The 16,466-nt window shown below is 44.8% G+C and overlaps 1 protein-coding gene across 2 annotated transcripts in view; it reads right to left on the reverse strand.

The window, feature by feature from the left end:
- LOC129380201 (BPTI/Kunitz domain-containing protein-like) overlaps positions 1 to 16,061 on the reverse strand; it is a 100,252-nt gene extending 84,191 nt beyond the window's left edge. The window contains exons 1-3 of one of the 2 annotated variants that reach the window (XR_011895799.1): positions 15,904 to 16,017; positions 8,383 to 8,589; positions 447 to 654 (exon numbers count right to left, since the gene is read on the reverse strand). Coding sequence is in view for 1 of the 2 variants with exons in the window: in XM_055072538.2 (XP_054928513.2) it covers positions 447 to 654; positions 8,383 to 8,589; positions 15,904 to 15,976 (488 nt within the window). In the remaining variant the exon portion in view is untranslated. Of the gene's footprint in view, positions 1 to 446; positions 655 to 8,382; positions 8,590 to 15,903 lie in introns of both variants that reach the window. The other variant, XM_055072538.2, reaches the window with a different exon arrangement.
- Positions 16,062 to 16,466: the final 405 nt, after the last annotated feature.

Genomic DNA, 16,466 nt, shown 5'->3' on the forward strand with positions numbered 1-16,466 from the left:
CATAACTGATTCATGATATTGGAAGCTTTCAGTACGTTCTGTTCTCTTGTTACACAGTGCGAAATTTTTAGGGGACTAATAATGCTGCATAGTGAATTCGGAAGGATGGCCTGGTCGTTAGCTAGTTTATTTACACAGATTAGTTTATTACACAGGCGCTTGTGATAGTACACATCATAAAAAAATGCAGAGCAAAATAAATTACGGCGAGAAGAGAAGGTTACCAAGTTTGCGCTGAATTTCATTGTCGCATTGTCTGAATTGTGGATGTAATTCAACAGCATAGAGAGAACCAAATTACTTTAATTACACGTTCAGGTTCAACTAGATAGGTTTCCTTAACGACGGAGCGTGTTAGAATTTAGATAAAGTAAGCTTTTATATTCATAACAATGTGGATGTTGGTTACTTATTTCGTGATGAACTTCTCATTATAGGAAACTTACTCGCATTCCATGAGACACATCGACAGGCTGGTGAATAAGTTTGAGTCTGGTGGTGCTGGGGGTCCACAGAACTTAAAAGACTTGCACGCCCTCGAACTGATGTCATAGTAAAACGCATCCAATTCGTAGTTTCGTTGTCTCCAGCCTCCAGTCTTTCTAGTCTCGCATCCGCCAGGGTGAGGTTTTGCACAGAATGCAGCTGTTTCACCTGCATAGTTGCAACGGAGAAATGGATACGTTTCATTCGGAGACTCAGCTCTTTGCGGGCGCTGCCTTGGTTGAAAATGGTCGAACCAAGTTGTAAACTACGTAATATAAGTGCGTAAGTAGACTGTAGTACTTGAGCTTTAATAGGTACTGTAACGAGCTGTAGATGACGGCTTCTTGGTGACTAGAAACTACAGCTCTTCGAGAATTGGCAAGTATGGTTTGTACATGTGTGATGAAGTTGCCGAAAATAAACGCGAATAGCATAAGGCTTTAGAGTTCCGTTTGCAATTGTGGCAGTGCATGTTATGTCCGCTGGACTTCATATTAGACGCCGAATTTGGGTTCCACAGCCCATACACCTACGTCCATCGCCACAGCCATCGTACATACATACACCACAGCCATCGTACACCTACGTAGCTGTACGATGCAGACTGTGCAGCTTTTAATCTGCTTCATGCTTTAGTGTTCGCGTTTTGTTTGTACATAAAAGTAGAGGACAATGTATTCGAGCAGTAGCCAAAACAGATGTGACGAGCGGGTGCCATGATAAGGTTGGTTTTGTGCTTTGGCTGTGTTTAATGGCAAATGATGGGCTCGCAGGTTCCGCTCCATTTCGACTGGTCAGCGGCTGGAGCAGTATTTCGACTGGAGCAGTATTGCGGGTCGAAAAGTTACACGCACACACACTGTAGCCTAAATATCCCGCTTCAAACTATACTCCGTTCCATGCATGGCAGTCAACGCTGTGAAAACTACGCAGGAAGTTCGGTCAAGAAATGTTATCACTCCGCGTGTTCCGTCCATGCTTCGCTTCGAGCCAACAGCCTCGCGCAAGCAGGCACGTGATGCTCACCGCGACGGGTTGCAAATAAAGAAAACCCGAAAAGAACAATAAAAATAAAAATGATCTAGAACAGCACAACAGCTGTATCTTACTGTGTGTTTGTTTCTAAGGATTAAAACATGTTTCATTCAATAGTGAGCCTATATAAAAACAGTTGCGCACAACTGCGGTCGAAAAACGTCGAACCAAATGCGACCGAAGCCACTGCAACAAGCCTCTCTAGCCTCCACAGTGTTGACTGCTGTGTCTGGAACGGAGTATAATAACACGTTTTTTTTTCACATAGCTCGTTGTCAGTGACCGAATCGGGAGCTCTTTCCTGATTCTAGGCTTCAGCACGCGAGGCACTCCAGGTGCGCTTACCGAGCAAATGCACGAGAGAAATGTGACAGCACACACGAAGGACGTACTCCACCCGTCAGCGCTCAATCGGGTAAGTCCATCGAGGTGCTTTCGGGCGATGAGCAACGGGTGATGAATTTCCCTAACAGGCTGTCCAGCGATTGCCACCAAGCGATGGCGTATACCGTGATAGCCATATCCTCGCTCGTCGCCCTTACGCAGTCGTGTCGCGCGCGAACTTGCACGCACAGATCGTCTACCACGCTCATCCGCCGTGCAACGCATTATTTCCTGACAACACTGCTTCCCGACCTCTTCCGACAAAGAAAAAAGACCACTATGGTAGTACCTTTGGGACTTCGAATTCCTCTAGACTATTTTCTCTTCCATTATCGTCGTGGGTGCCACTGGTACTGTATAAATCTCTATAGAACTCCTCAGCCACTTGAACTATCTCATCCATATTAGTAATGATATTGCCGGCTTTGTCTCTTAACGCATACATCTGATTCTTGCCAATTCCTAGTTTCTTCTTCACTGTTTTGAGGCTTCCGCCGTTCCTGAGAGCATGTTCAATTCTATCCATATTATACTTCCTTATGTCAGCTGTCTTACGCTTGTTGATTAACTTCGAAAGTTCTGCCAGTTCTATTCTAGCTGTAGGGTTAGAGGCTTTCATACATTGGCGTTTCTTGATCAGATCTTTCGTCGCCTGCGATAGTTTACTGGTATCCTGCCTAATCGAGTTACCACCGACTTCCATTGCACACTTCTTAATGATGCCCACAAGATTGTCGTTCATTGCTTCAACACTAAGGTCCTCTTCCTGAGTTAAAGCCGAATACCTGTTCTGTAGCTTGATCTGGAATTCCTCTATTTTCCCTCTTACCGCTAACTCATTGATCGGCTTCTTATGTACCAGTTTCTTCCGTTCCCTCTTCAGGTCTAGGCTAATTCGAGTTCTTACCATCCTGTGGTCACTGCAGCGCACCTTGCCGAGCACGTCCACATCTTGTATGATGCCAGGGTTAGCGCAGAGTATGAGGTCTATTTCATTTCTAGTCTCGCCGTTCGGGCTCCTCCACGTCCACTTTCGGCTATCCCGCTTGCGGAAGAAAGTATTCATTATCCTCATATTATTCTGTTCCGCAAACTCGACTAATAACTCCCCCCTGCTATTCCTAGTGCCTATGCCATATTCCCCCACTGCCTTGTCTCCAGCCTGCTTCTTGCCTACCTTGGCATTAAAGTCGCCCATTAGTATAGTGTATTTGGTTTTCACTCTACCCATCGCCGATTCCACGTCTTCATAGAAGCATTCGACTTCCTGGTCATCATGACTGGATGTAGGGGCGTAGACCTGTACAATCTTCATTTTGTACCTCTTATTAAGTTTAACAACAAGACCTGCCACCCTCTCGTTAATGCTATAGAATTCCTGTATGTTACCAGCTATATTCTTATTAATCAGGAATCCGACTCCTAGTTCTCTTCTTTCCTCTAGGCCGCGGTAGCACAGGACGTGCCCGCTTTTTAGCACTGTATATGCTTCTTTTGGCCTCCTAACTTCACTGAGCCCTATTATATCCCATTTACTGCCCTCTAATTCCTCCAATAGCACTGCTAGACTCGCCTCACTAGATAACGTTCTAGCGTTAAACGTTGCCAGGTTCATATTCCAATGGCGGCCTGTCCGGAGAAGTAAACGCCGGAAGAAGTAAAGAAAGCCTTGGGAGAAATGCAAAGGGGGAAGGCAGCTGGGGAGGATCAGGTAACAGCAGATTTGTTGAAGGATGGTGGGCAGATTGTTCTAGAGAAACTGGCCACCCTGTATACGCAATGCCTCATGACGTCGAGCGTACCGGAATCTTGGAAGAACGCTAACATAATCCTAATCCATAAGAAAGGGGACGCCAAAGACTTGAAAAATTATAGACCGATCAGCTTACTGTCCGTTGCCTACAAAATATTTACTAAGGTAATCGCAAATAGAATCAGGAACACCTTAGACTTCTGTCAAGCAAAGGACCAGGCAGGATTCCGTAAAGGCTACTCAACAATAGATCATATTCACACTATCAATCAGGTGATAGAGAAATGTGCGGAATATAACCAACCCTTATATATAGCTTTCATTGATTATGAGAAAGCGTTTGATTCTGTCGAAACCTCAGCAGTCATGGAGGCATTAAGGAATCAGGGTGTAGACGAGCCGTATGTAAAAATACTGAAAAATATCTATAGCGGCTCCACAGCCACCATAGTCCTCCATAAAGAAAGCAACAAAATCCCAATAAAGAAAGGCGTCAGGCAGGGAGATACGATCTCTCCAATGCTATTCACAGCGTGTTTACAGGAGGTATTCAGAGACCTGGATTGGGAAGAATTGGGGATAAAAATTAATGGAGAATACCTTAGTAACTTGCGATTCGCTGATGATATTGCCTTGCTTAGTAACTCAGGGGACCAATTGCAATGCATGCTCACTGACCTGGAGAGGCAAAGCAGAAGAGTGGGTCTAAAAATTAATCTGCAGAAAACTAAAGTAATGTTTAACAGTCTCGGAAGAGAACAGCAATTTACAATAGGCAGCGAGGCACTGGAAGTCGTAAGGGAATACATCTACTTAGGGCAGGTAGTGACGGCGGATCCGGATCATGAGACGGAAATAATCAGAAGAATAAGAATGGGCTGGGGTGCGTTTGGCAGGCATTCTCAGATCATGAACAGCAGGTTGCCATTATCCCTCAAGAGAAAAGTGTATAATAGCTGTGTCTTACCAGTACTCACCTACGGGGCAGAAACCTGGAGGCTTACGAAAAGGGTTCTACTCAAATTGAGGACGACGCAACGAGCTATGGAAAGAAGAATGATAGGTGTAACGTTAAGGGATAAGAAAAGAGCAGATTGGGTGAGGGAACAAACGCGAGTTAATGACATCTTAGTTGAAATCAAGAAAAAGAAATGGGCATGGGCAGGACATGTAATGAGGAGGGAAGATATCCGATGGTCATTAAGGGTTACGGACTGGATCCCAAGGGAAGGGAAGCGTAGCAGGGGGCGGCAGAAAGTTAGGTGGGCGGATGAGATTAAGAAGTTTGCAGGGACGGCATGGCCGCAATTAGTACATGACCGGGGTTGTTGGAGAAGTATGGGAGAGGCCTTTGCCCTGCAGTGGGCGTAACCAGGCTGATGATGATGATGATGATGATGATGGTAGTACCGCTAATTAAAATGTGACAGGCAGAGCACTTAGACGCACAAAAGGTTTTATAAAACAGAGGGACAAATTATCTGACGGCGTCCGTAATAAATATCACACTTAGTATTCTAATGCTAACTGGCAGTTATCACTCAGACTGACATTACGTGCTCATAAACATAACATACTTGTTCGGCTCATTCCGCATGTGGAGCTCTGGTAAACAATTGTAGACGTTATTCTTTGCCAACACAGGCTTCTTCAAAACTGTTCCGAGGTGCATTGTTGGTGAAGAAAAAGAAGCGTTGCGCGCGATCGAAGGGAACGGGCACGGTGAAAGTAAAACCGTTGGGCCCTATAACGAGAAGCTATTGCAATTCGTTTCTTTTCCAAACCTGCCATTAGCCCTCCAGGATTCGACAAAAATGTGTCGGGCAACCCAAAGTAAGCTATTGCAATTTGTTTCTTTTCCAAATTTGCCACTAGCCCTCCGGGATTCGACAAAAATGCACCGGGCCGCCCGAACTTCGCCTGCATATCACGCGACCTCACGAAAACCGCAAACACTGCCCATGCGATATAACGTATACACGCTGATCATGCATCATTTGGCCGAACAAAACAAGCATATCTGTTTCCGATTCTACAAATTTTTCATCATTCGCTATCCGCTGTTGGTCAACATGTTTCAGGCTGTGCCAAGTTCGCCGATATGTCAGATAAAGTCACAGAAAACTGCGAAACCTCACCAGGTAAAAGTGACGTATACGCACCAGACACGCATTAATATGCCCAACGAAACTTAATGTTTTTTTTTCGAAATAGCCTGACACTTATATTTTATCAAAGGAACGAAGGATGGTATCCCGCCGATCGCTCCGGCATTCACTACTCAGGGCAATCGGCGATTATGGATAACTCTGAATATAATGAGAATTGTTGCGTGAAACTACTGCGTTGTAGAGCCGTTTCCGCACGTATACGACATTGTTCTGCCAACTCTTCTTCGCAGAGCATCTTTCTAGCGGCATTTTTAACCTTCGCTACGAACTCCTAAGGACCGTGAGCAACATACCTAGGTCCAAGCTATTATTGAACATGGGCCACTGGGTCGGGTTGGAAAGTATGATGACGACGGCTTGACAAGAGTTAGATCACGAAGCTAGAACTACCCCTGAGGGATCACGACCACGAGCACCTAGGTGATTGCCTATCAACTTGGCTTACTTGGTCAGTGTAAGAGGATATTTAGACTAAAATTTAAGAAAATGGGGTTTTACGTGCGAAACTAAGATCTGATTATGAGGCACACTGTAGTCAAGGTCTCCGAAATTTGGACCACCTGACAGACAGACAGGCAGACAGACAGACAGACAGACAGACAGACAGACAGACAGACAGACAGACAGACAGACAGACAGACAGACAGACGGACGGACGGACGGACGGACGGACGGACGGACGGACGGACGGACGGACGGACGGACGGACAGACAGACAGACAGACAGACAGACAGACAGACAGACAGACAGACAGACAGACGGACAGTCGGACGGACGGACGGACGGACGGACGGACGGACGGACGGAAGGACGGACGTACGGACGGAAGGACGGACGGACGGACGGACGGACGGACAGACAGACAGACAGAGGCCCAAACGGCTGAAGTAGCCAAAAATGCTAATGCTATCAAACCTTTGAAGGAGGAAATGCTGTCTGCTTTCATAGCAAGCTAAAGTGACTGCCTACAAGCTCGCAGTGCGTTTGATTGGGCTGCTCAGGCAACGCTGCCCATCACTGCCTGGTGTTTGCCTCGCCTGTTACGTAAATTTGACGTTAGAACATTGGAATAAGCTTAAAGTGGAATAGCTTGGCGGTATTTGGTCTCAAGGTCACTATATTTAGGTGATTCCTCTCGCTCGATTCTATTCCTTTATCATCATCATGCTTTTTTAGAGCGCTGCTTGGACGACTGACTAGGGAGTTAAAGAATAGCATTGGGATATAATCGCTGTAAGATTCACTGGCCAGGTTTTGTATTCGTGCTCGTTCTTGCGCTAGTCTACCCCTTTCCCCAGCACAGGGTAGCCAACCGGCGCTAACGCTGGCTAACTTCCCTGTTTTCCTTCACTTTTGTCTCTTTCTCCATCTGTCGTCGTATGGATCGCTTGAGCGCTATAATGTAAAACTTTTCCAAGCGTTTTCTATTTCGTTTCTGCAATCAGCCCTCCACGATTCGTCAAACCGTTTCTGGTCACGCCCACATCGCCTGTCTGTCCCGTGATGTCACAAAAAACATGAAAACGCCCCATGTTATATGACGTGTACACATCGATTATGCACGACTATGACAAACAAATAAAAACTAACCATTCCCGATTCTGCATTTTCTTTGCCATTAGCCATCCGCTATTGGTCAAACGTTTTCTGGCTGCGCTCACTTAGCTTGTCTCTCACGCGACGTCAAAAAAAAGAGAAAAAAAGCAAGTCGCTAACTTAGCACGTCAACGTGACGTGTACGCAGTATATATGGATCAATATGCCGAACAATATCGATTATTTCTTCGCAATAGCCGGAGACTATCCTATTCAAAAAAGAATAAAAGGTGCCTGCCTACCAATCGCTCGGACATTGGCTACTGAGAGATGCCGGCGAGAATAAATTTATTGGCCTTTAATAAAAATTTTGGCACCGGCAAAAACATTCTCACACCTTTTCGGCACGCTTAAGACATCGCTCTGCCAACACTTCTTCGCTGAGGTTCCGTTTTAGTGGCATTTTTAACCTTTCATTTCACGCTGTCCCTATTGTCGATCTACGACGGCAAACTAAGAAAGAAAATTCCCCCCATAGCTGTGTGCTTCTCGCCTCTTCTCGGTCAATGTGATAGGAAAAACCTGTCAAGATAAGCAATGTTATTCGTTCTGAAAGCAAACAAAAGTGGACTCCTATAAGCACGGATAGCGTTTTATTTGTCGGTTAAAACGACGCTGCGGATCAACGCTCGATGCTTGCGTCGGTGGTTACTTCAGTTTGATGTCAGGAGATCGCCTTTCAAGCGTCAAAGTACTTAACGCACTTTGACACTCAGTTTTACTCAGTGTAGGACAGCCTTAAGTAGTTTGACTTGTACTTGTTAAGTACTTTTGTTACATACTTTATAAGTACTTTTTAAGTACTTGGACTTGTTAAGTACTTTGATGTGTGCTAGACTTGTCCGTAAGAGAAAACTTCAGCTGGACATATAGCGAAGGCGGCCTACTAATTGCAAATAGTGCTTTCGAATGAAAATCGTTGTGAATGCGGAAAAAATAGCATCCCAAATACGCACCTTCGTTGCAATTGAGTGCGCATGCGTAGCGTGTTTCGTACACGCCTCTGGAAAGGCAGCCATTCCAGTAAAACTTTTGACACATGTTCGCGGTTTTGTTGAAGAAGTATTTGTTTATATTTGCGGTGCAGTCCCCCACTGGTTCCATTTGTGGCTCCTCACAACTGTATTTCCACAGTCTTCTTAATAGCTTGAGTGCCGTCGGATCTGAAGTAAAGAACGGAGATCAGCTGTACTACATCATACCAATAGCGCACATGTAAGAACAAGAACTACCGATTAATATGTGCACGACATATCAGAAAATTTAAATCCGAGTCGCGAAGAACCATCGTGTCTATTCTGCCACCCCTCAGAACCACAGGTGCCCGAAATGAGTCTGGGGCCCTGCACTAAGCCGTTCGAAACGCCAATGTTCTACCTACCAAACGTAAAATTGCAGAAAAATTATGCCAAAAATGCCATTATTTTCTTAACGGCCTTGGAAAACCACGCTAAAATTACAGATTCTGCGCTTTACATGTGAATAAATGCATCTCTCAAGATTGAGTTATGAGCTACGAGTTGCGGCGAAATGCTAGAACTTCGAAAAAAGAACATAATTTAGGAAAAAAAAGTTTGTCTCGTTATATTCAGTAGGCACGAAAACGGTAAAAAGCCCCTGAAATTTACCTCGTGTATTGACGTGTATTGCGACAATTGTTGACGTGACTGCGAGATATGAACGTCGATGCCACAAATTATGCAATCTTTTCAGTGTAGTATGTTTCATGTAAACACGAATGAAACTACCCCAAAGGGCGCCTCTCTGCGAAGCAAGCTCCAAGGGTGTTGATTTTTGCGTGACCTTAAATATCTTTTCTGTTTCAGAAACTACACAAGCATGTCCTCATTCACTAATACTCAGCAAGTATGACTGCCACCAACCAAATGAATCGGCTTGTTTCCTCTATTTTTTGGGGTAGCACACGGGATAGGGCTACCCCTTCTTTCTATGAGATGTGAAAGATTGGGCGAGCTAGAAGTCGGACTGATCCGCGCAACCTGCTTTCATAGTTACACTGTGATTTATGTCATGTGTTCATAAATCGTCGTGTCATTCTCTAGTTTCGCGTATATATTCTACTGAAGTGGCAAGCACCGAGGCCTTCAGGGATAAAACAAAGCTGTACAGAAGCTGTTTCCTGTAATGAACGGAGGCGTACCGCTGAAGGGAATTTTTTAATGCGTAAGCATTTACATACCTACCCAACCAGGAAACCCGTCTGTCTGCCTATCCATTTGTCGCTCCGCTTGTCACATAAGACAATCGCTTTCAAGATAGGGCGCAGAGCAGCGAGCGAATCGGCCCCTTCGTACTGTCTCTCACTTCAATACAAACTAAGCGGCGAGAACACAGCGCGCGAGAACCTATCAGCACTCGGCGCACTCTGTCCCCGCGGCAGATCGCTTTCAAGATAAGGCTCGCGTGCCCGCGCCATCCGCAGCCACCCTCAGAGTACGGTTGATCACGGTTGATTATTGTGCACACTGAGAGGAGCCATTGTCATCGGCGACGCCTACGTATGAGGACTACAAAACGTGACACTGTTCAGTTAGGTCACGTACTACATCGTGCATCGGCCAGTGCTCATCTTCCACGAAGCAGCGACATCATCCAAATCACCTTCATACAATGTGAAGATAAAGAAGAAGCGCAACAGGAAGAACCAAATAATAGAGTCTACATAAATGATGTTGTCTATACTTGCTTCATTCACAAAATATCTCTCGCCATTTGATCCGACGTCCACGTCCTCTGGGAGTTATCTATAACAGGAGTGGACATTGCTGCTAATCGCCTCTTCGTCCTCTCACGGTGGTCTCAGTTAACATTTCGGTGTTGCAACCAGGCTTTTCCGTTTCCCTATTCTTCTTCGGTGTTTCTCGCAATTAGACTAAACAAAGCAGCATACGCCAAAGAAACAGCAGGTGATTAGTAGGAAGTGTTTACGCATAATTGAGATAACCGCCACAGGAGATTCTGCACATATTTTTTTCCTTGTTAGGCGTCATGGAGCTTGGCTTGGCTAGTAGGAAGAAAGGCTTCATAAAATCCCTTGCCTTGTTTGACTTCCAAATTCGCTGGAGGCCTTGACGCAGTGGTCTGCCGTGGCGAGCTGTCTCTCTGCGCACATTGAACGCAGGCACTCTCAACGTGCGGACTTGAAGATGCTTCCGAGAAATCGTTTCATCACTGCAAATTACGTATGCGTGCGATTGCACGACAAAAGAACGGGGTTAACTCTAATACACGCTCTCTTAGGCGCCTTTTCACAGCGCATGCGTATTTTTTTCTACGCAGCAGCGAGAGTTAGCTGCAGGGACTTTTCAATTTTGTCCCTTCTTCACAGCGGTCATTTCAGTTTTGTAGAATTTCCACAACGTAACGTGCTCTTACCTTGTCAGCCTTCTTCGGATACACATGTGAAAATGAAGCAAAAATTAAAATTAAATCATAGTGTTTTGCGTGCCGAAACCACGTTCTGATTATGAGGCACGCCATAGTGGAGGACTCTGGAAATTTTGACCACCTGGGGTTCTTTAACGTGCCCCTAAATCTAAGTACACGGGTGTTTTCGCATTTCGCCCCCATCGAAATGCGGCCACCGTGGCCGGCATTCGATCCCACGGCCTCGTGCTCAGCAACCCCAACACCATAGCCACTGAGTGGAAATGAAGCAGGTCGATGGAATTAACGCGATTGTGTATTGGGCTTCACGAAAAAATCGGCGCGCTGTACGTACATGACGCAATCATGGTAACGCAAATTTTCTGGGCGAGATCGAGCAGCTTTGCCGTTTTGTGTTAGTTTCGTGTAGGGTGCATCTGCATCAGTCCTGCCATTCAGCGTGGAGACACCCGTTGACCCTGTCAGTGGCCAAAACGCAGGCGGCATATTCGTCCTCTTTGGCGTGGTCATGCGCTGCTGTTGGTGCTTCCCGGACGCCTTTCTTCCCGGACGATAGACGGCGCTGTGATCTCAAAATGGCGAGGTTATATTTGAGGGAAAAAAAGCATGAAAGAGAACCAGATGGAAAAGGAGCTGGTGCTGACAAATTTAGACTGGAAGAAAGCCGAAGAGATAATTCCTAAGCGCACAGCCACAGGGCTAGACGAGGTTTCCGTTAGGCTGATTAGTGAACTTGGACGAAAAAGCAAGGAAGCTCTGGTGAAAGCAGTGGAAAAAACTTTAGAAGATAGACGCGTACCAGACAGTTGGCGGCAAAGTAGAAATTATTTAATGTATAAAGGTAAGGGCAAGAAATGTAGAATTCACTCGTATAGACCGTTGACTGTTACATCGGTAATATAAAGGCTAGCAATGCAGGCAATGAAATTAAATCTGCATGCATGAGCAGAGAATTATGGCATTTTGGGAGAATTTCAGAATGGCTTCAGAATAGGAAGGCGTTTGGATGCTAACTTATTTGTTCATACTCAATGTATTGAAATATCAAGAGTAAAAAGCAGACCGTTATATGTGGCCTTTTTTGGCATTACAGGAGTGAATGACAACGTGGACCGCTACATTTTGTGGAATATTCTGGAAGGGGAAGGCTTAGGTGACGATTGTCTACAGCTTTTGAGAGAGATTTAGCTCAAAAATACGGTTTGCGTTGAATGAGAAGGGATGCGGAGCGAGGAGAAAGTTGATATCAATAAGGGACTGAGGCAGGGGTGCCCTTTATCCACACTGATGTTTATGATGTAGATAATCAGGGTGGAAAGGGCGCTAGAAAGAAGTGATATCCGGTTTAATCTCTCATACAAACAGGCGGGTACAGTAGTAGAGAAGCAGCTTCATTCACGACATTAGAGAGTTTTAGAATAGGGGCCCCAATATTTTGGGGCCCCAAAGAGCTTTGCGGATGTTAGCGTTGGGGCACGCAGGAGTGAAGAGTTTTAGAATAGGGATTTGCGTTTGCAGATAGCGTCTTGCGCTGACAGCGCCACTACGGCGTCTAAGAAAAACGATTAAAAATAATTAAATAAAATATACCATCTTATGATATGAATAGTAATTTTGACTTGCGTGTATTCGCGTTTAATTACAATTTAGAGGTTATTCTTCAAGCAGCAAACAATTAGTTGTGCTTAGTTTGGAGCAACAAAACCAACTTTACGTGCCTTCACCAGCCAAGCTTAGCCGTGTTAGGCCTACGAGCCATAAAATCCACACTCGAATTCGGAATCAGCGGCATCTAATGAATCAATCTTCACAACAGACGCTAGTTGAGAGAAAGCGATAACTGCAGTCACTTCTCCTAGCTTGCGAACTTCACGCATTACCGCGAATCGAACCCAGTTTGGTGCTAGGTTAGAGCCGTCGCTTCGATGGGTGCCGCCATGTTTGTTGACGCAAAGCTTTTGGGAACGCTATTTGAGCTCCCGCTAAATCGGCGAAATAGCGTTCCCAACGCAAAACCCAAACGCAGTTTGCGTCTCGCGCATGCGCAGTGGCTTCGACGCTATTTCTTTGGGGCCCCAAAACGTTTGGGGCCCCTATTCTAAAACTCTCTATTGTGTTGCTAGCTAACAAGCAACGTGATTTGCAATGTCTGGCTAATATCTGTGGACAGGAAGGCGAGAATTTAGGTTTGAAATTTAGTGTTAGAAAATCAGATGGTATGGTATTCAATGAAAACAGTGAACAGACAGTGGCAATACAGGGTCACAAAATATCTCGGCTAAAAGAATGTGAATACCTTGGTATATGGATAAACGAAGGCAACAGATATATGGAAACACAGGAAAAAAACAATAACAGTAAAAGGGAAGAGAAATGCAGGCATAATGAAGCACAGAGCGCTATGGGGATACAATAGGTACGAGGTGCTCCGCGGTATGTGGGAAGGTGAAATGGTTACAGGACTTACTTTTAGAAATGGGGTTGTTTACTTGAAATAAGGAGTACAAGCAGGACTCGATGGGAAGCAAAGGTTATTGGGACGCCTCGCACTGGGAGCTCATGGGATGACTACAAATGAAGCTGTGCATGGTGATATGGGCAGGACTAGTTTTGAAGTGAGGGAAGCTCACAGTAAAATTGATTCTGAAGGACGACTGAGGAATATGAACGAAAGTAAATTGGCTGGGAGAGTGTTGATGTTTCTGTACAGGAAAAACATTGATTCACTGGTGAGGAAAAGAACTAGGAAGCTTAGCAGCAAGTATGCGGCCTTTAGGGTGAGCAACACAGCAACAAAGAACGTCAAGAAGAAAATCAGAGACGCTGAAATAATCTCATCGGTGGCGGCAATGGAAAAGAAACCTGCCATGAGTAGCTTCTTAAGAGGAAAAACCGAAATCAGGAAAAATACAATTTATGATAACGCAAAGGGAAGCTCATTATTTTTCGAAGCGAGATCAGGATGCCTAGAACACGCATACACAAAGCGAGATATACAAAGGAAGAAACATGTGCTTGCAGCGGTAAAGTGGGGGAAACGATGGAGCATGTTTATTTGAATGTGAAGACATCTACACAGAGGTCGATTTAGGCATCACTGCACTCCTCGAAGCCCTTGAGTTCAGCGAGAGCAGGGGAAAAGTAAGCATGTCCGCAATAGAGATTAGTAAGAGGCGATTGGAAGTTTGGTGGAAGTAGGAAAACGACAAAAAACGGAGACGTACATAAGCAAAGTTCACAATAGCTCAGAAAATTTGGTTGTGGGAGTTCATCGTGTTTTCTTTTTCTTTCTCTTTTTTTTTTTAACCTAGGCAGAACATTAGGCCTTATAATAGCAAGAGCTTGATGGTTCAGCCCACCGGCCCGTTCCAAAGGGTACGCTAATAAAATCCATCCAGCCATCGGCGGCGCCCTCAATAAAGCGGTATTTAATAGCAACAAGATGAGGGTAGCTTTTACAGTGTGCCTTATGTCAGCTTTTAGAGAAAGTGGCACCCTCAGCGAGTGATATTAGCGCCACAGTTTTCATAGCCGTTCTGAGTGGCCCAGGACATTTCTAAAGTGTGATTAGTTCCGTTACTTTACTTCGCAACACTGGGCGTTCTAATAATATAGGCCTCGAATGACATTCTGTGCAAGGAGTGCCATTCGACCAGTGGCGGTGCAACACAGGGAAAATTAATTTCATTCTGTCGTGATGTCAATTGCGATAATTCCTACAAAAATTAGCAAGAAAAGTAGAACAAAGTAAATGTGAGCGTCTGTGACTTCAATCTATTTATTTTAAAATAAATGTGGTGCATCGCTTGACTGAACTAACACGCATATAAAATTTCTCTTGCAGAATGTCTGGCCACCGTAGGCCAAGTCAATGCTCAGCCAGATTAGTAGTCACAGCCGATAAATTGAACACACACAATATGAGTGACACGGTAGCGCAGAACGACGACGCTCACTTGCAGCAGGTGAAGCAGTTAGTTGCTGAGTACCTTGGTTTGTACGAGTACACAGGCCCCCCTTTGTTTACAGTACAGTCGACTAGTAAAGCGACGGCGGCCAGACGCCACAGAGATGCACAGTAAAAACATTTTGTGACAGCCTGCCGTACAGAGTTTCTCTAGTTAAACGACATACACCTGCATATACAAAAAAGAATAACATTGTACATTAACGTTTCTCAAATTGCGAACGCTCAATGTCATATTTTACCATGTCTCAGGGGTAGAGAGTATGTATCCGCATAGGGGGGGGGGGGGGGGGCGGAGCCAAATATGTTTCGCGAAATCATTAGATTGCGGCAGTCATTCGATTTTAATGGTATTATTTACGGCTGTCTAGCAGCGCCCGAATTATGTCGTTTGATGCTAATGCCATTCATTTCTAATGGCATTAAAGGGTCGATTCAGCGTGACGTTTTTAGTTAGAAGCAGCTATGCAAGTTTTTTTATGATTTTGTTAATTCGATAAGTTGGTTTCTTAAACGCCCTGTGGTCTTTTCATAACGTTGTTTTATGTTATTCTTTTTTGGCTCTATTAAACGGTCCTTGATATACGGATTTCAATGGTGTCTCGGCACTGATGTTAAAAGCGTGTCCAAAGAACGAAGCCCACATGCCTGTCACAAAATAAGATAGACAGGTTAAGAAAAAGAGGCGTTAACGTAAGCCGGGCAGCCACGTCAACAGCGATTGTTAGGGTGGAAATCCTCCCCCCCCCCCCCCCGTCCTAAATAGAAAACTTTAGCCTCGTGCTGAACGCGGTCGCAAACGCTCTTGCCAGCCTTCTTTCTTTTCTTTAAGGAAGGGCATGCGGGCTTTCTACATGCAAAATGTGAGTGATGGAACTATTTTTGACCCTAAGGGCACGAAAAACCAGTTTCAGAGTGTGGAAGACCACAAGACGATCACGAAGAATAAACAGTTGGTGTTATTCGCGAATGATTCACCACTATTTTTCTTTAAAAGCTTTGTTATGTTACTTGGAAGTGTCAGCATAAGAGCACGGCCAAATATATTCCATGCGATGTTAGCGATTCCAATAGGGAACATCAAAGATAAAGGCACACTTACTTGATTCGCTGGTCAACACCACCAAAGATGCGAGCGTAAACAGTATCAAACAGTAACCACGCCCTTTCTCCATAGCAATCCACTGTCGCTGATGAAACGCTAGGAATAGAAAATTTAATCATAAGTTCTGTATCAAAATATAAAAGAACTGATTCTTTGCGCCTTTCCAATCTGTATGTATCACATTGCGATAGTATGCACCAAAAGCGCCTTAAGACGCACCTGATGGTCCCTCCCATCCCGTCTTACTCTATTCCTCACTGTCTAAAAAAAATCACTTCTTTTCAACATTCATTTATCGAATACTCATACCTTGTACTAATCCATGTAATCACATTAGGAGCGAGATGTGTGTAACCAACTACGTCGAAGAGAGCAGCTTTTGCTGTCAGAAGGAAAAGTAATCGCCTTACGTGATACGTAGACTTCCTGGGGGACTATAAATTCTCAATCTTAATTCTCAATACCTTAGGTAGGCGCACGACATGGAAACAACAGATCTAGGCGAGGAAGCGAGCTTGGTAGGTGGTGAGAGTTAGCAATGCTACTACGGGGGCTAGTTG

Source organism: Dermacentor andersoni, chromosome 7 (genome assembly GCF_023375885.2).
Source record: "Dermacentor andersoni chromosome 7, qqDerAnde1_hic_scaffold, whole genome shotgun sequence".
NCBI lineage: Eukaryota > Metazoa > Arthropoda > Arachnida > Ixodida > Ixodidae > Dermacentor > Dermacentor andersoni.